At 41.6% G+C, this 23401-nt stretch overlaps 1 protein-coding gene across 1 annotated transcript in view; it reads left to right on the top strand.

Moving 5' to 3' along the window:
- Positions 1-23022, top strand: part of grm7 (glutamate metabotropic receptor 7) — a 269504-nt gene extending 246482 nt beyond the window's left edge. The window contains exons 9-10 of the mRNA XM_069677516.1: positions 8537-8783; positions 19904-23022. Of these exons, the coding sequence (XP_069533617.1) occupies positions 8537-8783; positions 19904-19953 (297 nt within the window). The 3' untranslated portion in view covers positions 19954-23022. The remainder of the gene's footprint in view (positions 1-8536; positions 8784-19903) is intronic.
- Positions 23023-23401: the final 379 nt, after the last annotated feature.

The following is a 23401-nucleotide window of genomic DNA, read 5'->3' as shown; positions in this document are numbered from 1 at the left end:
TAACGACAAGGTTTGAGTCCTTTCATGTGGACTTTGCAGCAATATCTGGATGGATGAATGGATGGATGGATGGATGGATGAATGGATGGATGGATGGATGGATGGATGGATGGATGGGCCTCCCAGGGTGCGGCGATATTACTAAAATCCAATATCACGATATAGCTTTTTTTCTGCTAATTTTAGTTCCTGAAATAACCACATGGTAAAACCAATGTTTGGATAATCCTGTGTGAATTAAATACTTGAATATGAAAGAAAAAGTCTTATTTCACTGAGTCATGCATTGCTTTCCACTAACTGTAACAACACTGTATGTGTTAAAATCATAGCGAAGCTGCACGCTTTGTTAGTCTATGTGCTGCACATGTCAGTTAGATGGTAATCTGCAGAAATAAAGAAGAGGAACATGATGCCGTGATAATAACAGACGTGATCTCGCTCTCCACCCGACAAGGCTGAGAACGTAAAGCGTTGACAAAATGAGGTAAAAATTGCCATAAAGCAGCTGGTTCTGTGACATCAGGATAGAGAAAACGCATCCAAAAGACATTTTCATATCGTTTTGACGATACATAACGTCACATCGCACAGCCGGTGCTGAGAGGATTGTCAGAGCGCCCTCTGCTGGACAAACAGCATGGTGACATCATTTCTAAACCACCTCGAGCATTGTTTTCTGTGTGTGGATAAAATATTAGATCACAGTATTTCAGGTTGGAGGATGTTTCGTTTTGTTTTTATTTCAGTCATAGTAAAACCTCGTCTGGCCTCCTTCCCAGCATGCCGCAGGACACTGACTGAGTAGCCTTATTTTCTCCTCCCACCCTGAACAGTGTCTGTCACCGCGGCAGAGCGCCGTCATTACGAGTCCTCCCTCCTGTTCAGGGATCCGGTCAGGGCTCATTACTGGACTCACCCACGCTGCGGCTCCAAGCTGGACGAGCTGACACACAAACAAAGAGAGGCGACATGAGGCATGAACAAACTTCCTCTAACAACAGGGAACCAATGAAAACGTGTTTGTCTCTTTGAAATCAGATCAAAGGCGTTTCACTGACGTGTGACGCTGAGAGAATCACTGCTGTGCGGCTGTTTCATCAGCTCATCGCTCTTTATTTTAATGAGGAAAACACAAACCAAAGAGGATCAGTCGCTTCTTCTTCATTAAAGCATACCCCCCCCACAAAAACAAATACACTTTGTCACAGCCAACAGACAGGTAAGACACAGACAGACAGGTGACAAATGATCATTACAACATATAATAAAATGAATAACATGCGAGCGTCAGATATTGTGTCGCAATCAACGCTCTCTGTCTGCACTGCGTCCATCAAATACACTCTTCTGTTACGTCATGGAAACAAACACACGATCAGCTGAGCGCTGGAGACCAGAGGGCTGCACCACGACGAGAGATCAGAGGGTGAATCTGTTGAGGAAGCTGAGTTTTCCTAAATGTCAGTGAATGTGTTAGCTGACAGCGGTGTTATTAGAGATGCTTAACAGTCACCTGTGCTTCCTCTGACAGTGACCTGTGTACGATATCACGCCTGTGATTGGCCGAGAGCGAGAGAGAGGTGGGCGGTTGTTCTTCCCGCTCGGTGTTGCTGTGGCGTTGGTTACGGCCCACAGTCACCTGTGTTGGGTGTGAATAATAAGCAACACAAAACCTGATATCGTAACTTTATTATTGTGGAGCGTTACAGTATTAGCGAGCGCTGAGATCAATATGAAAAGACGTTTCTATCAGAATCAGAAATACTTTTTTTATCCTCGGGAGAAATCGGGGCGTTACAGTCGCTCTGACAGAGAGAAGCATGAAGAAAGATATGGCTTAAAGAATATAGGATATATAAATGTAAGTAAGTCAGTCAGTAATATCGATATCAGACGAAGTTATTATCATTGCTGAAACACAAGTCGAGGCACATTTCAATCACTGATATTGATACTATTAACGCACCACTATCTCACTCTGTGAAACCAGCTGACGAGCTCTGAGCGAGAAAATTAAAAGAAAATCAAGAAACATTTCCTCATTAGACACTCCCAGCACCTTGTCGACCTCCCTCCAGCCAGCGGCCACTTTATTTAGGTGTTCTGCGTGGCTTGGCGCTGCGTGGCTTAGCGCCTGTTAGAACACTCCAGTAGGAAACAGTGGAATCGAGCTGATTTGACGCTCGCGTCGCATACTGTTAAGACTCAGGTGTTAAATCAAATAATATAACATCATAAAAATCCAGATAAAAAAATCTGGTGAGGCAGGAATGGGATTGACACATCTGATAATTAGATGGAAAAAAATGTGTTTATTTCTGCGTCTGCTTCCGAAAAAGATATTTGCCAAATATATATACATATATATATACAAAATATCTGAACAAAAAAATAATATCGTTCATTTCCAAGCTGAAAATTTGGTGTGAGTTTTGGAAAAGCTTTATTTAGATTTGGGGGGAAAACAACAGTTGGTGTCTTTCTTGGATGATTATCAGCAGCTCTGCAGCTCCGCTCGGCTTTACGGAGCATTTTTTACTGTTTCATACTTTAGCATTTAGCAGCTTAAGAGAGACGTGTCCCTGAGGAGGTGGTGGAGACCAAACACAAAGACAAAAGAGACTTTTGGACTTACATTCACTCACGGTCAAGTTTCAGATAGATAGAAGTTTAAACACATAATAGTGATATTGATAATCATTTAATCATTTAGAAGTGAACCAGTATATTTTCATTAAATAGAAAACAAACACTTGCGTCCTCGGCCTGAAGGAGTTTGGACGTGTTTGACGGCTCCTTTCTGTTGCTGCTTGTTCGGTTCACGTGTGTGTCTCTGACTTCACCATTTATTTTAATCCTGTTACTTTATTGAAGGGCGTTATAAAGACTTCCTCCAGCTGGATCCACGTCTTTGGATTTATTACAGGAAGTCTCAGAGAGGCTTTATGACGGAGAGAAAAGCAGAACGGAGAGATTAATAATGATTAGTTTTGGTTTCAGTTTGACTCGAATGTGAGACGTGTTCCTGGAATCGGTTTGACTGAGACGGTCGTAATCAGAGACACGCTGTCTGCAGCAATAAGCAGGACACACACACACACACACACACACACACATGTTAATGACAGAGGATGGACTGTGGCTGCCGCTCGGAGTGAAACACACGTCATTCACGCTGACACGGATTATAATAACCTTTTCAGTGTCGCACATTGTGATCCCGCCAAAATAAAAGAACAAATATTTCATTCATCTCACCAGATGAAGCATCTTTCTTCTATTTCTACACAACGACACAATAGAAAGCAATGCAAGTTTAATTTTACAACATTTTTTAATCACAAGGGAATTCAAGGTGACGTCAAAAATATCAACACAAGCCTGTGGGTGGTGCCAAAGCCTGCAGTTCCTCTGGTGTCCACTTGAGGCTGTCTCCAGCAGTGAGTCAGTCCCCATAGAGCCCCATGTTAAACTTTACAGCAGAAATAAACATGTTTACAGCCTGGTACAAAAAACAGTTTGGGTCTCTATAGCTCATTTCTCTCTTCATGACAACTGTATGGGGAGAATCTTTATACAGCTCACCTGTTTACATTATATTAAGGCTTAAAGTGATGCAGCATTAGGGGCGTGGCCTCTGTGAGTGACAGCTGGGAGCTGCTAGCTGTCTGCTAGGTGTCCCCTCAGCTAACTCAGTCACTGAACGTAACCTCTGGGCCGTGTTTGTGCTGTTGGAGCCTGTTGGAGATTTGTTCATGTTCTGAGTGTTTGGTGCCTGAGAGAAACATGTTGTGAGTCTCTCCGGTGCCGAAACATAAGTGAAATTTGATCTAACAGGAGGTTTATCAGAAATCGGAATCATTACAAGTACAGTGGGATCAGGTTCGTGTCAGAGTTGGTGGAAACATTTGAAAAACAGTCACAGCTGGAATCCTGCTTCTCTGGGCTGGACGCAGGCTAACAGGCGTCAGCTGGGGATGTTTGCGTGGCTTGATTCTTATTTTGAACCTTCCTCCCAACAGGCGTTTAATCAGCCAATCAGCATTCAGGTGTTATAGGGAAAGAGCACACAGCATTTAATATCTCAAAGCAGTAATCCTCCTCTCTGATATGTGATAAATGCAGGAGCTGAGTAACTCACAGGAGACTTTGGAAGACAAATGATCCTCTACCCCACCTCGCCTGTGGTCCGGCTCAGCAGCTTAGTATGCGATAACAAACACAGAGATTGGTCGCGTTTGTTCCCCTCAGAAGGTCCTCCGTCGTGCTGCGTCAGGCTTCTTCTCTCTGACAGGACGGAGCCAGCGAGAGTCCTGATTCTCCTCCACGCCTGCTCTCCCTCCTCCCGTCCGCACGACACAAAGACTTGTGTTCAGTGACTCAGAGCACAAATTAAAAGAGGTTTTACATGATAAGATTAATCCAGAATCTGCTGCTGGAGTGTTTCTTCTGTATCTGACGTGTCATCACACTGATTTATATCAGACTAACAACTTCTGCTCGTACTGTTTATTGTGCTGCTGATGGGAGATAGCAGACACTCTGCTTCCAGCCTGTGTGTGTGTGTGTGTGTGTGTGTGTGTGAGTCTAGATATCCACACCCCCAGCAGACTTGAAAAATCAGTTGCTGCTGATACATGCAGATGTGCTGTCACCTAACTGCAGGGAGCCTCTAATCTCTGCTAGTGAAATCAAGGTTTTATTACACCTACTCTTATTTTGAAGGGCCGGGGGCAGATGCAGAATGAAATCATGTTCTGTAAATGAACACATCCACTGGACCAAATAAGAAAATACTTTAAATTATAATACATTCAAAACATATTTGATTATCTTATGTTTAAAGTTGCATACTGCCACCTGCTGTATTGGAGTGTGTATTGAACATCATTAGGTCATCTAAATCTTAAATCATTAATGTCCGATAACAATGACTAAAAACACTTTGAAACAACATTTAAACGAGTGTAAATGACAGATAGCAGGTGAACGTTGTCTCACCATGCAGTCTTCCTGACACGCCTCTTTAATTTCTCTCTCGATTTTTAACAATACTTGATCAGGGCTAAGATCAACCGCTCTGTATTTAAGAAATCATGTCCACAACATCTGTTCATGTTTCCTTTTTTAATGTTAATCAATTCCAAATTAGCTTTATGTTAATATACAGTAATTTAAAGTTTATATAAATTCATAACCAAATTTGTCATTGGAAATCTTTATAATCTTTTTTTGAATGCTTAATTACAGATTTCACACATGCATGTGCAGCTGATCGGTGTGGCATGTGACAGTTTTAGTATTTGAACTATTCTTAGTACTAAAAAACTTTTCAGGAAATTTCCTTGCGATTTAAATTAAAAAATCACAACCCCCACCAGACTCCACTGAGAAATACAGGAGGGTTTGTTGGTGTTATTTTTGTGTTATTGTCTGACATTGGTGTTTAAGAGTGTTAACCAACTCCATTGATAAAAACAGTGATTTAAGCTCATAGAACACTAGATTTTCTGGTCTACTGCTGCCTTGTCCGGTTGTTTTTTTGTGTGATATTGGGTGTTAACAAAATATTGTGTTTGAACAGAACACCAAAGTCACACAATAACACAAACAAACTTTCTGATTGATGCCACAATAGACCAGCAACTATCATCATTAAGGTAAAAAGTTCATTAAGGTAAAATCAGTGTTTTTCTGAATGGAGTCTGGTGTGTGTGCAGAGAGCGATGTAACGTCTGTGTGGTTAAAACAATCATCTTCCTCTGTAACAAAAAGGTCTATCTCTGTAGGGATCCTTTCTGTCATGTTGTCACACACTTAGAATAACAATCTGAGCCTGTCAGTGGAAACAACAAGAACTTTTAGTGGACGACCTTTGACCCATCAAGGATTATGTTGCAGCCATTACAGCCTGTTTCACTGCTGCAGGCAGATGAAATCTATAGAAGCAATTCTAAATCTGTTTGTACCTGTTTGTCATTCACACTTCAAAATATGCAAAACTAGGGCCTAGGTTTAAAAGTGACATAATTCCCCTTTCAGTTACTCACTTTTCACTGCAGGACAGAGTTACTTATTTGTGGAAAACAGATGCTTTCTCTTGTTTAGTGAGTTTACTCCTGCTGTTACTCCTCTCCAGGGAGTAATGTGCTTTTCTAACGGGGATTGTGGGCGAGAAGATCACTGTTTTTATTTTCATATAACACATTTACATTCCTCTTCCCCGGCTGAATTCCTGCTTTCTTAATTCCCACACCCCCCTCTCCTCCCTTCCTCCCCCTCTCCTCCCTCCTGTGAGTCCGTCTGTGACTCTCACTGTAAATGGCATACATCAGACTGTGACAGCAGGGCCATAACACATAAAGACAGTGCTGCTGAACTCTACGAAACCCGCTCTGGGAAGCCCATTATGGCTCGGCCGAGCCTTTTAATGCATTCATCCCGGGCCGACACCAGCCCTGTGCTGGGTTCAGGGGCCACAGCTTCGGATGCAGGTGTAATATACACAGCACATAAAACATTAAAGCGTGGGCCGGCTGTCTGCTGTTGTTCTGTGCTGTAGGTGAGGGTCGAGAGCACGCAGGATGATAAAAAACAATCCTTCACCTGCTCATAAAAAGTGTTGAGTGTTTGCTTCTCCAACGAATCTGTGCTGCCTTTTTACTGCTCTGTTTCAGGAGTCAGCCTGCCGCTTTAAGTTGGATGGACACGATCCAAATAATGTGTTGAGGTAGTTAAAATAAGTCAATGATGTCGAGAACATAACCCTGGTTTAATACAGACATTTACTGATCCTGTCCCTGATTCCCCACGGTACACAAACCAGCAAACAGCTGCTTCAGTTATTCCAACAACAACTGACACAATGAATAAACATCCAAATACCTCACCTGTTCGTACTTTACTTAGTTTCATTTATTTATGCGGGACCTTGTTGTATTTGCGCAACCACCCACCTGCTGTTTATGTGCAGGAGTGCAGAGGGTTAAAGAGCTGGGTGGATATGAGGCTAAACTCCCAGCCAGTCACATCACTGGTCTCAGACATCTTGGAGGCGGCTGCAGGAGATGCTGCGCGTTGTTTAAATTCATCTGAAATAAAAACCTGAACAGCAGGAACATTTCTTGTCTTCACAACTGAAACTCATAGCTTACGTCTTTTGCGTCGTAATGTTTTATGTCTGTAGTTGATTTTACTGCATAAAGTGCTGCATAAAAACAATGGTGACAACACGCTAGCTGCAGGGGTCTGACTGCAGTGAATCATTGCATAACAGTATTTAAGTAAACTAGATTCAAACCCATCATAGCTGGAGCATAAATTACATAACTAACATGACCTAGACTGAACAGAGTTTTTGGAAGCATTTTAAGATACTCAAATTCAGAGTATTTGAAAATACTCCAAGAAATGAGAGCACAAGCAGAAACACAGTGTGCAAGTCACTGTTGGACCACACTGGACCTCAACAAAAACAGTTTAACAAGTTAAAAATCTGCTTCTCAGAGAAATGTTCTAGTTTTCAGTATGTTCCAGAGCGTCATAAACACACAGAGACACACAGAGACACAAAGCTGCATCCAGAGGCAGATGGTGGCGTTTACGGCAGAGCTGTTTAACAAATGACGATAAAAATAACAAACTGTGGGATTTCACTGTGTTGTTAACCATTTGTTAGTCATGTTAGCTTGATGTTAGCCACCTGTTGCTGATGTTAGCTGGACGTTCGGTAGTTAGCGATGTTAGCCAGAAATGAGTCAGCTGTTCTGGTCACTAAATATTAGCCTGATGTTAAACAGCTGTAACTAATGTTAGCTGAATGTAAGCAAGCTGTTAGCAATGTTAGATGAATGTTAACCAGCCATTCATGATGTTAGCTAGGTGTTTGCCAGTTGTTAGTGACGCTAACCGGCTGTCAACCAGTCGCTAGTGATGTTAGCTTGAAGTCAACCAGGTGTAAGTGATGTTACCTTTGATGTCAGCCAGCCAGATGTTAATCCAGTTAACCAGGGATTTTACTTTGCTGGTAACCATTTGTTGTTTGTGTAAGCGTGGCATTAGTCAGCTGTTACTATTGTTAGCTGGATATCAGCTGTTGGTGATGATCACTAAGAGCTAGCTTGAAGTTAGCTAACTGGTAGTGATGATTGCTGGATGTTAGCCAGCTGTTCTTAGTGGTGTTATCCAGATGTAAACCAGTTGTTAGTGATGTTTCTTGGATGTTAGCCAGCTGTCAGAAATGTTAGCCAGAAGCTGTTCAGTTGTTTGTTATGAATGCTGGGTATTTGCCAGATGTTAGCCATCCATAAGTGATGTAAGCTGAATGTTACCAAACTGTTAGCAATGTTAGCGAGATGTTTGCCCGTTGTTATTGATGTTAGCCTGATTAAGCCAAAATCTGTTCTGAAACTAGGTTGTTTTAGAGGACGAGTACCAACAGCGCCTCCCAGAGGATTAAACAAATGGTGAGCACGGTCGTACTAATTAGATAATATTCTAACTTTATCCTATATGTTATTTCTCGCCCTTCTAGCTGTACATCCAGACGACCACACTGACCATCTCCATGAACCTGAGTGCGTCCGTGGCCCTCGGAATGCTCTACATGCCCAAAGTCTACGTCATCATCTTCCACCCCGAGCTCAACGTGCAGAAGAGGAAACGCTCCTTCAAAGCCGTCGTCACAGCCGCCACCATGTCGTCCCGACTGTCCCACAAAGCCAGCGACAGACCCAACGGAGAGGCCAAGACGGAGCTGTGTGAGAACGTCGACCCCAACAGTGAGTATGACATGAAGCATGACAACATGTCAGGCCTGTCACTCAGAACAGGGAGTCTATGATTCTCATTATGAATTGACCCTTTTCTAAGCCCCTCCCCGTGACAGAGATTGTTCAATCAGAGCATGGAAGGTCAGTCAGTTCAAAGATGTTGGTGTGTGGGGACTTTCATTAGCCTGTCCAAAAACAGAAATAATAAAGCCCAAGCGTAAGGAATCAATAAAACAAAGTGTTTTCCTGCTCTAACATAAGCTGCACGCGTTAGCATACCTGGCTTACTAAACAAACATTGCTTCAAACACATTTGCAGTGTTGGAGAGTAGTGAACTACATTTAAGTAGTTTACCTACATTATGAAGGAACTGCATTTATTTTGCACAGTAATGAAAGTGGTTTTTAATTCCTTTTTGGCCATCTTGTGAAGTTAACTACAAACAGTTTTGTTCTCTTATCAAACCCTTTTTGACCAGGTTCATTCATCCTGACAGCTGTGAAGCCAAGTCAATGCAAATGACTCATAAATAAGTATTGATAAATGCTATTTGTTAACAAATGTTCAGAGAAGAAGCTGAATGCTATTTTAGAAGCTACCTGGCTAACTGAGTCCTCCTTGTTGGTGCAGCACCTCCACCTGGACTGTAGTGACGGTCTCATTGACTTGCACAAACTCAAACTTTCTGCACTTTACCATCAACAGTGGACTTTTTGAGTAAATGGAGTAGCATTTTTGGCATGTAACTTTTTTATAGAACATATTGTTAGAATTTCATGTCAGATATACTTTATGGATTTCATAATTTATAGTAGTTTGAGCTACTTCTTCTCAGTAGCTTCAGTCAAACGTCTGCATTCTTCACTCTGCAGCAGTTTAACTTCTTCCAGTGTCAAGTCTTTGGCAGTTTGCAAAGTTTAGCCTCTTAAACACTGTGCACTTTTGGTTTTTCTAGCCTATGTGTTTTTCATAAAAGCTCTGTTCCCAATTAGCATGATTATTGCTGAAGTATTTTTCTGCTGTGTAAAAAGCTTAGATTCAGCCGTAGTTCTGGCCCACATTAGAAGTTTGTCTGGACAGTGTAATGTCTGCTAAACATAATTTGTTAAGCTCTTTTTTCTTTTCTTCGTAGCATTGAAAGTGACCAAGTCAAAGCTTAGCAGCAAAATAGCATCAGGTCATAAAAAATAACGAATCCCATTCTGTCATAGTTGGAAAATATCTCTACAAAACAAGAACAGAGATTTATCTTTATTTTCATCTCTTCCAGGATCAACCTGTCTCACCTGCCTGTGAGCCTTCAACAGGATTGTTCTTTTCAAACAAGTCGGCTTAAAAAAACTGTAAAAAATCAGCCAATCTCTCGCATTTATTAAACTCTTAGAGCTAATGTTAGCATGATTTGCAACTAGCTAACATTACAGCTAATAAATTCTGCCCCCGACAGCTGTCATGTAAGTTAGACATGAAGTTTGTCAGGTAAAAATGGAGAGGCTGCTTTTATGTCCCTCTTTCTGAAATCAATGACTTTTTGTTGTGAATATTAAAAAGAATCAATCGATGGTAAAACGTTCATCATTAAACTTCATTATGTGTAAGAACTCAAAGCTTGACAGACGTAGCATCAGTGACCACGGGGTGACTTAGTGAAGGGTCAATTTAAAACCTGATTTAATTGAGTATAAAACACTGTATATTCACTCTTCAGTTACATATAGGCTGTGTTAAATGAAGTGTAAAACTGCACTTGAAATCAATTCAAACTTAATAAAGCATGTTATTATTTTACTCATCCAGCCACAGCTTTTCTTCCCCTCCTGACTGACTGGATTTAATGTGGCTGTGCAACCCGGTGCCAGAACTTCTGCGGCTTTTATTTCCTGGACTGAGACACTTAAAGAAAAAAAAGCTATACTTATTTCTAGTTTGTGATTTTTACTGCCACTGATGTAGGCAGTTATCACATAATGTGCTGCTACATCTGATATATAGTCTTTCTTATAGGCTTTACACACTGTTCTGTATTTTGTCCAGGAAGGAGACTCATTAAATCCAGCTGAAATCCACCATCTTGTTTCTTTAAAGGAACAGTTCAACATTCAGTGAAATCCTCTTCGTCTCCGCCCGTCTGAGAGTTCTGTGTTCAGATTAATTACACTTTCATGTTGGCACGCTGAAGATGAATTTACAGCCAGCAGATGGTTAGCCCAGCGTAGCATAAAGACCAGAACAAGAGTGAAACAGCTAGCGTCTAAGAAATAGTCTGGCACCGCAACTTGGCTGAACAGCTTTTGATTTTCTAGAAGTCAAACAAACAATAAAACACACCTTTATCAGTGAGCTTCAGAGGTGCTTCCTATGGGCAGGCTAGCTGTCTCCAGTCTTTGCTAACCAGCTGCTAGCTGTACGTTCATGAAGAGAAAAAGATGATTTCACTAAATGTCCCTAAAAAATGGTGTTCCAACTATATTTTATGGTTGCTCATGCATGAACACAGCTACTTCTGATAAATATCTGAATAATTAGCTTCATTTTTTTAGTCTACAAGGACAAAGCATTCATAAATAGCCTCACCTCTCTCAAATCAAATGTTGTCCATGTGCTGGACGTTACTTTGCTTTTATGATTTAAGAGAAAACAAAACTCCCACAAGTCTGCACCTGAAGCGCTGAGCCTGCTGAAGGTCTCAGGATTGAAAAGTTGTGCTTTTGAATCCAACAAAGAGCATTTGTCATGTGCCATGGGTGCAGAGACAGGTGCAGATGTGAATGTGCACTGGGAACGTAAATTACAGGAAGATGGAATTTGCAACGTTTCTGTGTTTTCACAAGTTTATTTTTTAAACTTGAAGGACATGGCTGATCCAAATTCCATTGGAAAAACAGGCATTTATTTTTTTGCATGTTTCTCTTGCAGACAGACCTGACGATGCTGAAATTCAGACCTTTTTCAATTCTGCATTATGTTCTAGATGTTTGAGCATCCCTGTTTAATGCAAGTAAACCACAACAAAATAATGTTTGTGGGTTGTGTCACATGCAGATTGATAAAGTTCCAGTGTGCAAGAAAAAGCACAGAGTGGGATTTCTCTCTTCTCTTTCACATGGGTATTTCCTTTTACACACCTGTCTGCAAGAAACTGTAGGTGTGCATGAGTCAATCAAGCTTTAGGATTTAGGAACATTAACATCTTAACATGTTTTCCATAAACCCTCATTTACAGCTGTGTGATGCTGAGGCCCAGTTGGTGCTTAGAGCATGGAAAAAAAAAAAAAATCTAATTTCTTTGATATTAGAAAAGTCACAAAACGTGCGCTCCTGCTCCACAGGACATCAGACCTTTGACTTAGAAAAAAGACTCCAATCCAATGTTCTCAGGAATACAAATTGCACAAATTGAAATTACATGGCAATGTGATCAAATTACCACCTCGCAGTGGAATTCCCTTCGGGGCTCTCAGAGACAACTCACCAAATAATGTTTTTCTCCCCCTGACAGGCTAATTTCATAATTTATCAGAGGTAAGAGCAAATTAATCTTCTTCTTCTGCTTTGCTGTCCTGACCTTGATCCATTTTCTTCTGGAGGTTTGAGGAGATGGGGAGAGAGCCGGTCCAGAGAGAGAGGGAGATAAGGGGAATACATTTTAGTGGGAGAGAGGAGGGACTGTGTGCAGGGAATGTTAAGTATCCTTCCACTGCTCTTTATCGCCATCTTTCAATTGACTCATAACTTTAACATGAGGAGGGAGAGGGGAGCATAATACGACTATTTGAGTGGCAGATTTACAGTCTGTCTCTGGTGCTGCGTGCAGGCTATTTTTGGTGACGCTCTAACTATACGATTGACCCACAAGACCTCTGATTTAACTGCACTGCTCCTGCTTTTATCACAGTATAAACTATGCATGTGTCATACTGGAAATTCCCCAACATTTGTGACTGATGTCAAGTGTGAGAGAGAGAGAGAGAGAGAGAGAGAGAGAGAGGACAGACTTGCTTAGATATTCTGCTGAGGCACCGCTACAGGGGGGTCAAGCGCTAAAGCAGAAAAAAATCCTTTATGATTATAATATAATGTTGTTTATGTCATTTATGATTAAATGCAATGTTTTATCAAGTCAAATAATCAAATAACATTAAAAACTACAAACTAAATTAAAAGAGAAAGTCAAGGGACGAACAGAGAGAGATCTGGGGGCTGGTGGAGCTCCTCTGGCTCTTCTTACTTTTTAACGCTGCTATTAATGTAGCTGTTTTTTAGCTATGCTAGTTGAATGCTAGCCAGCTGTTAGCAATGTTTACTGCATGGTAGCCAGTTCTAAAAATGTAAATGCTGAATGTAAGCCAATGGTTTGTAATGCCAGCTGAATGTTAGCCTGATAATTGCCACCTTTTAGTTATGTTAGCAACATATTTGAAAGCTGTCAGTGATGTTAGCTGGATGCATCCAAATGTTAGCCAGCTGTTAGTAATGTTAGCCAAATATTTACCAGCTGTCAGTCATGTAAGTTGGATGTTAGCTGGCTGTAGTGTTGTAAGCCAAATGTTTAGCTGTAGCTCTTGGCAAAGTTAGCTAAAGGTTAGCAAACTGTTAGTGATGTTAGCTTAGTTTTTATTGATGTTAGCCATATTTTAACCAGAGATGTTACCTTGAAGTAAGCCAGCTGTTTGCAATGTTAGCCTGACGTTAACCAGGTGGTTGTAATGTTATCAGGATGTCAGGCAGTCGTTAGTGATGTTAGCCGGATATTAACTGGCTGACTGATGACCTAAAAGTTGGCTTGATGTTGGCCAGCTGTTAGAGACGTTTGCCGCATGGTAGCAAGTTCTAAGACTTGTAAGCTGAATGTTAGCCAGCAGTTAGCAATGATTGCAGGATATTTCCCACATATTTGAAATCTGTAAGTGACGATAGCTGGATGCAGTAAGATGGTAGGTAGTTGTTAGTGATGTTACCCATAGCCATATTTGCTAGCTGTCAGTTATGTAAGTTGGATGTTAGGTGGCTGTAATTGTTATAAGCAAAAACTTGAACAGCTGTTAATGCTGCTGGATTTTAGCCAGCTGTTCGCAATGTTAGCTAAGATGTTAGTGATGTTAGCCATATTTTAACCAGTGATCAGAGATGTTACCTTGAAGTAAGCCAGCTGTTTGCAATGTTAGCCTGACGTTAACCAGGTGGTGGTATTATCAGGATGTCAGGCAGTCGTTAGTGATGTTAGCTGGATATTAACTGGCTGACTAAACTAGATGTGGATGTTTATTGTTTTTGACCAGCTGTAAGGATTTAAGCCAACTGTCAGCAATGTTAGCCTGAGGGTAATGAACTATTAGCTTTGAATGCTGGATGATAACCTAATGTTAGCAAACTATACGTGATGTTAACTGATTGTAAGCAAGCTGTAAGCATTGTTACATTGATGTTGACCAGCTGTCTGTGATGTTAGCCAGCTTTTAGTTATGTTAGCCAGATGTTAGCAAACTGTAAGTGATAGGCGTTACCCATCTGTTTGTGATGCTAGCAGGATATTAACTACCTGCTAGAGATGTTAAATTTAACTATTTTTTCTAACAATGTTGGCCAGGTAGGCTGGATGTTAGTGAGCTGTTAATAATGCATGTTAACCAGCTGCTATGGATGTTAGCTGGATGTTAATTATCTTTAAACAATGTTAGCAGGATTATGGCCAGTTCTTTGTGATGTTAGCTGGAAACCTTGCTGCCGAGCCTGGATAATGCCCCACCCTCAAACAATGTCCTCATCCAGCAGAGGAGTTTCTTTCAGAGCTGGTCCAATCTCAGAACCAACAGCTACTGTCTGAGGACGATAGAGCCTCTGGGAGCGACAGCCAACAATTTTGATGCAGAATCTGTAAATAGAGATTAGAGCTGGTCTGATCAGGGCCCCTCGCTTAAGTGCTCTGTCCTTAAATATGGAACTCTTTGTTGGCATTTTCAAAGTCTGATTAGCTGTTTTTCTGCATCTGTTTGCTCTTGGGTCCTATCTACCAGTCCTATCAAAGTGTCTCCATCCATCTGTTAGAGTGTGAACAAACCTTACATCACACTTTGTTTGGACCTTTTCCTGGAAATGTGTGCTACATTTGGACGGAGGCGGGACTACCGAGTGCTGAATGTTTTCTTTACTTTTTAAAATCTGTGACAGAATTGTTTTTGTACGTTTGACTCATCATGTAGCCGAAGTTCTGCAGCCTCACAAGTTAATAATTAAGAGCCCAAAAGAAAAAGTGTGGGCTCATCAATCAGTCCTGTTTGTTATTACACAGCGGGGGTTTTCCTGCTGTGTTATGAACATTGCAGTGACTCCGGGCCCCAGTCTGTTTTACTATTCAGAGTAGGTTTGTGGTGGAGGAGACACAGCAGGACTGGAGCTGTGCTGGCAGACTGTAGCTCAGTCACGACTCCCTGAAGACCAACAGAGCCATCTGTTGGCCCGGCTGAGCCACTTTCTCTCTCTCTCTCCCGTCTGCAACCTTCACTCGTTCAGCCTCGGGTTTACTGGTTTCACTCAATTTTTAAATCCTCTCTCTTTTCAATCTGGCTCTCTCGCCTCCCCTCACCTGCTGCTGCTGTCTCCCCCTCTCTCTTTCACCACACTGTAATAGCTCTCAGTCACTTAAGATGGCTTCATCTCTTCTTCTCTGCACTCATGGCCCTCTCTCCTTCCCCTTCCTCTCTGCTCCTACAGCTGATTCCCCGACAACAAAGACTTCTCTCGCCGCTCTCCTGCTCTTCAAAGGCCAAATCTCTCTGATTCGACTCTTATAAGGCCTCTCTGCCTTTCTCCAAAAGCTGATTCCTTATACAACAAAGGTGTCCCTATATCTCTTAAAACTCATAGAGCCTTGGCTGCTCTCAAAAAGAATCCTTACAAGTAGAACTTCCAGCCCTCACACTCTTTCTTGGCGTTGCCCCGGTGTCTGCACAAGGGAAATACTTCTACTACATTCACTCTTTGGGGACTAGCCTTGCAACACTTCCACGCACTTAAAATCAGATTCTGAGGAATGAATGTGGAAATTCAAACTTGAGATTTAAATGTATGAATTCACCTGAAAATGTTCTTGCAATCTTTTATCTACTTTTTTTTGGTTTGGATTAAAAATAATGGAACAAAAAGGTTGCAAAATATCCCCAAAAGTAATGTGTCTGTGTATGACGCTTAAAGGCAGCTATGATCTTGTTAAAACATTATTAATTCACAGTAGTTTTAAATGTAGCTAAAGCAAATACAAAAACATACGCTAGAGCTAAATTTGGATCATCTACTCGAAGAAGAATATTGATGTAATGTAACATACACATAATCTTTTTTGGACTTTAGTAGTTTGCTCCAGCCTGCAGCAGTGAAACAGGCTGTAATGGCTGCAACATAATCCTTGATGGGTCAAAGGTCGTCCACTAAAAGTTCTTGTTGTTTCCACTGACAGGCTCAGATTGTTATTCTAAGTGTGTGACAACATGACAGAAAGGATCCCTACAGAGATAGACCTTTTTGTTACAGAGGAAGATGATTGTTTTAACCACACACAGACGTTACATCGCTCTCTGCAGACACACCAGACTCCATTGACAAAAACACTGATTTTACCTTAATGAACATGGTAGTTGCTGGTCTATTGTGGCATCAATCAGAAAGCTTGTTTGTGTTATTGTGTGACTTTGGTGTTTTAAAGGCAGCAGTAGACCAGAAAATCTAGTGTTCTATGAGCTTAAATTACTGTTTTTGTCAATGGAGTCTGGTGTCTTTGAAGAGCGATGTAATGTCTGTTGTGGTTAAAACAATCATCTTCCTCTGTCACAAAAGGTCTGTCTCTGTAGGGATCCTTTCTGTAATCAGCGCACACTGATGGTAGATCATCTATGTACAGGCTTAACAAGCGCGGACCAAGGATTGACCCTTGCGGGACACCAGTAGGACATTTAAAAAAGCTGAGTCCTGTTGGTACACATCGAGTTCTGTCTGCCAGGTATGATTTTATTAAGTTGAGAGCATTAGATGAGAAGTTAAACCTGGACAGCTTAGCTACAAGGACGCCATGGTTAACAGTATCAAAGGCTTTATCCAGAAATACAACTTTAACAACACCACACTTGTCACAACAGTTGAATTGACAAATAGATATTAAGTTTACTGTGGGGCATCACACCTGTACGTATGTAATACATTAAATATAATTGAATACATGACTGGTTGAAAAATATGAGGTGTTATTACTGTTAATGCTGTAAATTCATGTTGTGCAGATTATACAGGGATGTATGTCAGAGTCCTGATTGAACGGTTCTCTGTAAGAAGAAGACAAAGTCAGCCAGGTTCACGTTTAGTCCTTATTATGCATATTATGCCATTTTCTCTCTTATCGCCCCGCCATGATTGATGATGGGCTTTTGGCTTGAAGCCATTTGTCACTGGATGAGCAGTGAGGGCAGAGTTGTGGCCAGTAGAGAGGGGGAGGGAGGGAGGTGCAGCTGCAGGGGGAGGTAGGGAGATGGTCATAACTAAAGGAACAGATGACATCTGTTCTACCTGCTCATTAAGCACCTGGGAGCCTTTTTTTTTTTATCTCAGCACAACGACCAGCGCGAGCCGCGACCTTCAGATTCTCTTTGTGGTGCTTCAGTAACCCGGTCTCCCTCCAAACTCGTCAAACCCAGCAGCTTGGTCAGAGGCCCAGTGCGTCAAGATATGAAGCTGTAGGTAGTTTGAAGAGCGTGAAAGGCCTCTCAGGGTGACGGTCTTCGGTTATGGATGTATCAGACAAAGACAGGACTTTGATCCGGGACACAGAGTTCGATTCCCGTGTAAAAAGTCTCAGTGTTGACTTCTCTATCAGTAACATAACATCATAACAAATGTAGTTATGTTTGTCATACGATGCATTAGCTTAAGTTACATACCGAATGTACAGTAGTTACATTAAACACAAAGTATGCACATAAGTTCTGTTAATCGCGGTGTGTTGGTAACGTGCAAAGTTACAGTAATCTCAAAACATACGTACGCTGGTTATGTTCGACACACATGTATGTGAGTCACGTCAAATACGGTATGTTAGTTAAGTTACGTACGTATGCTAGTTGTGTTAGTCACATGACATTCCAACGTAAGTTAAAAGACATGAAGTGAGAGACATGACATACGTACGCATGTTACATCAGTCACGTTACTTACATGAGATACGTCAAATATGTGAAGTTAGTTATGAAACGTACATGTTATAGTCGGTTATGTTTATAACTAATATGTGTTTATGTTAAGTATGTACACAGGCCTAGTTAGTCATGTAGCATTATTAGCTCTGTTAGTTAGCGCTGTCACATATATTAAGTACGCTGGTTATATTAGTGATAAAACAAACAAGGTTTTGTCAAATACGGTACGTTAGTCACGTAACATACGCAGGAAGAACTTCGTTATAAACACGATCGTTTTCTTAAACATCCTGTGACGGTTTCACTTTTCTAACTGTGTTTGAATTATTGCACGTCAGGAACAAAGCGTTTCTCACAAAGCTTTATTTTGAAAGTCTATCTGGACATTGTTATTTATTATGACTTAGTAAACGTGGAGCCCTGCACGTGTGAAGCTGACCTTAAAGGGAAGGTTCGGTTTGTTTGAAGTGGGGTTGTATGAGATACTTCATTCTGCGTTGGTTTTGTGTAATCCTCTAAAAAATGATGGGTGCAGGCGTGTAACTGTCTCAGTGCTGCGCCTGGAGGGTGGATGTTTACATTAGCGGAGCGCTGTCTAACATATGATCACTCAACAGTATAAGACAGTTCACACATGAAGGACAACAACGTCCTCTGGTCTGTGAGCGGCACGCCGTCGTCTCCATAATATTGTGTTTTCTTTAGTTTGTTGTCTCTGCTACAAACCGCTGACACAAACAGCTGACCCGACACCGCACGCTGCAGGCGTAGTAACACGTATGTGTTGCGGTCCACACAAAGTAGTGCCAAATAAAGAGGCGTTCTTACTGAAAGTGAAGCGCGGTGAATTGTTCAAATATAGCGTACAGTCGATGCCACTACTGATTTTTAGGTGAGACGTCCTTACAAGTGGATAAATCACGTCTCTCTGCAGCGGCATGTAGCCCATGCACTCTGGCCGGTTTCTAAACACCGGGCCGTGCTGACCGACATCCACTGTATGTGGCACACTAACTGTTGATATCCCATACAACCGCACAAACGTAACTATCCCTTTAAAGAGGAACCTAGACCACATTAAGAAGCGTCGGGGCCCTGACCGGCTGCTGTGTTCGACGTGTTGGGAGTTAAAATGGTGAATTAAAAACAGGCAGCACAAAGAGAGACGTGGAAACTGCTTCTTAGACGTTTTAAAACAGGGCTCATTATAATCTCCTGCTTTTGTTCACTGAGGGAAAAAGGCATCAAATTAAAGCTTGATGAGATTTCTGAACACGATTACAGAGACTCAGTTTAGAGAATTCTTGTTTCCTGTAATATATACAGTATGTATATTAATAATTGAGTAGTTTATTAATACTTCAAACTTTAAATAGAATAAAATGATAATATTCTTACTTTACACAGAAGACACCTGACTGCTTTGTGGCACGACTGGGCTTTGAACCTTTGACCTCCAAGTGTGGAGGCGTGATGTGATTGGCTGAGAGTGTTTTTATTGATCAGCACACCCTCCGATCTATACTCTCCTTCAGCCGGCCTTTTGGTACTGTGTTCTGCTGCACCTTCCTGAACCCCAGGCAGGCGGAGACGCCCACGCAGTCCGTGCTCGTCGTTTAGATAAGGCCTGTATAAAAAGTTTGTGTTGGGGTTTCCTGTTCTGCACACGCGGATGCCCTCGGTTTTTCTTCATACTTTTTTTTTGATGCTTTCACTTTTGAGTTATGACCTCTCAAACACCTTTAAAACATCAGCTCTCTTTAAGGAAAAGAAAAGATGATTCTGTGCTTTCAGAGGCGATGCCAACGCTCTTGAGAGTTCATAATTCTTTCATTCGACCTTTATCGTAACTCATTCCACCCTCATCACAACCCTCACTGCTAACCTCCGTCTTAAACACCAGCCACGAGGACCTGAAGCCGATTTGTGTCTGTTTTCTGCTCCTTCAGGTCCAGCAGCAAAGAAGAAACACGTGAGCTACAACGACCTTGTGATCTAACAGCCGTCCTCCATCAGACTGACGAGCGAGCGCAGAGTGATCGATGGAGGCGTCTGCTCTCCTGTCCTGCTGGCTCAAAACAAGAAAAAAAGGGGAAAGAAGAAGAAGTGAGGGATGTTTTTTTTTTGTTGTCTACTTACTTTTTGGTCTTGTGTGCTTCATCGCCCACCACAGACTTTGAGATGCTCAAGCAAAGCATTGTGGGACTTTCCTTTGGGCGCACAAATTCACTCAGTCAAAGAGAAGCGACAAAGAGACGAAGGTGAAGAATAAAAAATAAATCCAGAGTCTGTTAGTGATGATGATGATGATGATGATGATGACGATGATGATGATGATGATGATGACGATGACGATGACGATGACGATGATGATGGTACTGAGAACAAACTCGGGATGCATCGGCAGACATCTTGAACCCTCTGGGTTTGAACTCGGGGCTCCATGTTGCGTCTCTCTCTGCTGTTGATGTCAAACGAAGCGGCCGCCTCGGCCTGACGTGACCTTTCTACGGAGCCCCGCCTCCTCCTGTCTTTTAATGTACTTCCAAACTGCAAGTTTACCTTCCTGTCCACCTGTGTGTAGTTCTTTATGGCTTATATGTTGGCCGCCTTCGGTTGTTGCTTTTATTTTCTTTTTTAAGACAACAATGATTATGATGTTGAAGTTTGCTTCTTGCTTCTTGGATGCACATTGTTTTTTATTAAAGCCATATTCTTCACTTTGGGATTTGAACAGCTTTGCTCACGACGCCACCTGGAGGCTGATATTTACCACAAACACCTGGAAACACACGTCTTGTGACTGGTGGGTTCATGTAGTTCTTTAGTATTAAAGCCTGACATTCTGGACCCCCCCCAGACAACATCTAGACCCCCATATTATATGATAATAAATATATGTGTTAATATATCTTCTCATTCCTACAATTATTCTTTCCCTTTTAGTAGATAATCATGCCATCACACCTGGAACTACGCTTCCCATAATGCATTTGAGAGGGTAAAATATTGCCATTCAGTGAGTTAGCTGTGACCTCCAGATGCTGACTATGTGTCAGAGAGCGTCTCACACAGAGGCGGCGCCTGTGAAGAGTCTGTTTAAAGGTGTTCTTTAGTGTCGTGTCTGTTTCATCGTTTACTGTCTGTGTAAGAAACCTGATAGCAGCCAATGATCAATATGAATATGAAAACTATTCTGTGGTCCATCCAAACCTTTTGATCGCACAGCTCAGATCAATACTTGAGACCACAAAGAAATAATTTAAAATACTTTTATTTCATAAGAAGAAAATATTCGCAGTAACCGGCTCTACAGAAAAGTACTAAATAATCAATCCTCTCACACATAAAAAGTTATTGAACAAGAAAATAAGTGCAAATTATAAAGAATAAAATAGAAAATTACAAACATTATTAAAATTTGTTGTAAAGGACCTGCGCCCCGGTGCAGTGGTTAGCGCTGTCACCTCACAGCTAGAAGGTTCCTGGTTCGAGTCCCAGTTCAGACGTAGTGGGCCTTTCTGTGTGGAGTCTGCATGTTCTCCCCGTGCACGCGTGGGTTCCCTCTGGGTTCTCCGGCTCCCTCCCACAGTCCAAAGACATGCTCGTTAGGTTCACTGGTGACTCTAAATTGCGAAGGTGTGAAGGTGTGTGAAAGGCTCCAGCCCCCTCCAGTAAGCAGCATAGAAAATGAATGGACGTCCTGCGGCTCACCTGCAATACCTGCTGCTGCCATACGCTGCCATAGCAACTGATTCAATGTACCCGTGTGTAAGTGTCCGTCTAAAGTGTCTGTTATTAGGTCTGTTTGTGACGGTGTCTGAAACCAATCGTGGCAGCAGTGGAGCAGAGTCTGTCCTGTGAGCTTAAATCAGTGTTTTTCTGAATGGAGTCTGGTGTGTGTGCAGAGAGCGATGTAACGTCTGTTTGTGGTTAAAACAATCGTCTTCCTCTGTAACAAAAAGGTCTATCTCTGTAGGGATCCTTTCTGTCATGTTGTCACACACTTAGAATAACAATCTAAACGGGCACGTTGTCCCTCAAGGATTCAAACGGAGAGCCCACAATCTGCTCATGAAAGGGCCCAGGTTTAAAGATACCTGAATTCCTCTTCAGACAAAGTTTTGAGGGATTTTAACTTAAAGTTTAGGAAAAGGGACCTGAATGCCTCCGAACGTGAAGTGTCCTAATTATTTGCCGTCCAGGGAATCAGATCTGAAATCACAATTTTCCCTTTTAAATCTGTAATAAATCTGAGCTGTGTTTTCACTGCCGTCCAGAAACATCAGAGATTTACTTTCTGTCTGTTGTGAGTCCAGAAATGTGCACTTCAGTCAGCTGACGTGGTGAAAATCAGGCTCCTCAGCTGGCTGTGACGCAAAGCTAAAAAAAGAAAAGCAGGCGAGTTTTTATGGCCTTTTATTTTGAAATGTCTGTGAAAGCATCGCCATGTTCCTTCTCCACGCGCTCACATCATGACTTCTCCAGTGTTTTGTAGGTGTATGATGATGATGATGATGATGACGATGATGACCCCTAACTGTGTTGTAGCCGACTTTAAAAGAACCTCCTCTGGTCCTGATTATCCGGTGACGTCATGGACTGCTGATACAACAAAAGGTGTTGATGTCGAGGTTGTCAATGCATGCCTGAAATGTTCGATGTTGAAACAGAATCAGAAAAAAAAGTTGAAAATATTGAAATCCTCACGACACAGCTGATTCCACCTGTCTGCTCTGGATTGTACTGCTTTTCAGTTCCGTTCCTTCCTCCACCGATTCTTTCTCACACGGCAGAATATGGCTTTGATTGGTTTCTTATGTTCCTGGAGACGACGGGAAAAAGATGAATATATATTTAAAAAAACAAAACACTTGTAAAAAAAAACTAAAAACAAGGAAGCATGTATGTTTTCTACTGTTTGTACTCGGTATATTCATGTTGCCCTTGCTGCTTATGTGCCAATGTTGTGGGAGAGATTTACATTTGGCCACTCATGCAACTATTCTGTGGTGTTGTCCAAGAATGTATCAACATGAAATAAAAAACATTTGGTTATTTTTTTATATATATTCCCCGAGGAAACAGCGTGCTCGTGTCTTACTCTCACACGCTCTTTCAGTCGACTTACCTGAAAGGATCTTTGATTTATTTCACTTCCTGTCACACACAGACTCCAGCCTACGGAGGACGATGAGGGCCAGAGGGGAAAGAAAATGTCTTTTTGTTCTTTACGTAGAAATTGTTTTTATTTGTACAGCAAGATTTTGTTTCTGAGTAAATTTTGACAAAATTCTTTTTGTTTTACACAAAACAAACTTTAATTTTTTTTCCTACTGCAAATGAATCCAATTTCTTCACATAGAATTTTTATTTATTTTAGTTTTTTAATTAGTTGTGAGACTTTTTATTCCCTTTCCTCAGCAGAAGTCAGTATTCTGAGTTGA

The sequence above is a fragment of the Semicossyphus pulcher genome, unplaced genomic scaffold, assembly GCF_022749685.1.
Source record: "Semicossyphus pulcher isolate SPU_LCO1_2020_fin unplaced genomic scaffold, fSemPul1.0.p SCAF_3, whole genome shotgun sequence".
Classification (NCBI taxonomy): Eukaryota; Metazoa; Chordata; class Actinopteri; order Labriformes; family Labridae; genus Semicossyphus; species Semicossyphus pulcher.
The sequence above is the reverse complement of the archived record's forward strand: the minus strand, read 5'-3'. Positions and strand labels throughout refer to the sequence as shown.